Source organism: Octopus bimaculoides, chromosome 5 (genome assembly GCF_001194135.2).
Source record: "Octopus bimaculoides isolate UCB-OBI-ISO-001 chromosome 5, ASM119413v2, whole genome shotgun sequence".
Taxonomy (NCBI): Eukaryota; Metazoa; Mollusca; class Cephalopoda; order Octopoda; family Octopodidae; genus Octopus; species Octopus bimaculoides.
In genome coordinates, this window is record NC_068985.1 from 29,588,710 (window position 1) to 29,589,886 (window position 1,177).

Sequence of the window (1,177 nt, forward strand, 5' to 3'; positions counted from 1 at the left end):
TTTAGTAGAGTTTAAAAAAATGCAATACTTACTTTGAAAATTTAAACATATCCATGCAATATAGTTTGATTTTCCCATCTTTGCTCTAGATGAAAGATAAAATTCAAATGAAATACTTATTGAAACAATTTTTGAACAGCTAACTTCATTTTTCTGGATTTCTTTACTATAATATTATAATTTCAGTTCTTAAGTTGCCATTTATTATAAACTCATTAGTATTCTGATCACTCTGTCAAATATGATTGCTTATTTTATTCTCATCATTCTGTATTACTCATGCATTGTCTCATAGCTTCGAGATTCCAGTGCTGTGATTGTTTCTTTTTAGAATGACATTGTAGGGAAGGTGATAGAGGCTGGATCTGACCAGTTTGAACATAAAACACAGAATATTTCAGCCAGATTTGACCGGTTTAAATGCAAAACAACTAAGCATCATGTATGTGTAAATGCACTTAAGGTGAGAATGAACTCACAAACACCACCACCACCAAAATGAATATTTACTGTAAAGAGTTTTCCTGTGTTGTCCTTTAATTCTTCAACAGTATATTCCAAATTCTGGTCTGTAAAGAATTCCTGGAAAGCTTGTTCTGCAATATCAACTCCAACAACATTATGCCCTTTATCTGCTAATCTGAAAAATAAACAAATTACACATGTATATATATGCATCATCATCATCAACATCGTTTAACATCCACCTAAATTTATACACACACATCACTGGAGATAATGTTCTGTTGGATCCTCATAAATTTATTGGGTGAGGTAAAAACAAGAGCAGAGAAGGAGTTCCAGAGGGATGTAAGGCTGAGAAAAGGATTGGAAACAGTATTTATTACAGGATGAGAAGTTGCATCTCAATGGGTGATTGCTAAAAAGGGACATCATTTTTATTAGAAGTTGTTCTCATTACTTGGAAGTAGATCAGCTCCCATTAGCAAGCTCTTGAACAAGTATTTCAGCATGTGGGTAACCTACACCCTTGACACAGAGCCACTGTGTCTATGTTGCTACTGGTATTTACAGAATACTAATGCAAAAGATTTCCAATCAAAGACCTGCCGTTAGTTAATGAAGAAGCTTGAATCCATAAGTAATGGCCTTGGAAGCTATTGCATCTTTCAGACGGTGCATAAAACTTGTGGACTATTTAGTATTAATTAGTGAT

At 33.6% G+C, this 1,177-nt stretch overlaps 1 protein-coding gene across 5 annotated transcripts in view; it reads right to left on the reverse strand.

Annotated features, from left to right (window-relative positions):
* Positions 1 to 1,177, reverse strand: part of LOC106874826 (thiopurine S-methyltransferase) — a 16,159-nt gene that overhangs the window by 6,890 nt on the left and 8,092 nt on the right. For all 5 annotated transcript variants that reach the window (XM_052968247.1, XM_014922710.2, XM_052968245.1 and 2 more), the window contains 2 exons: positions 511 to 640; positions 33 to 85 (listed from right to left, as the gene is read on the reverse strand). In XM_052968247.1, coding sequence (XP_052824207.1) covers positions 33 to 85; positions 511 to 640 — 183 coding nt within the window. The remainder of the gene's footprint in view (positions 1 to 32; positions 86 to 510; positions 641 to 1,177) is intronic.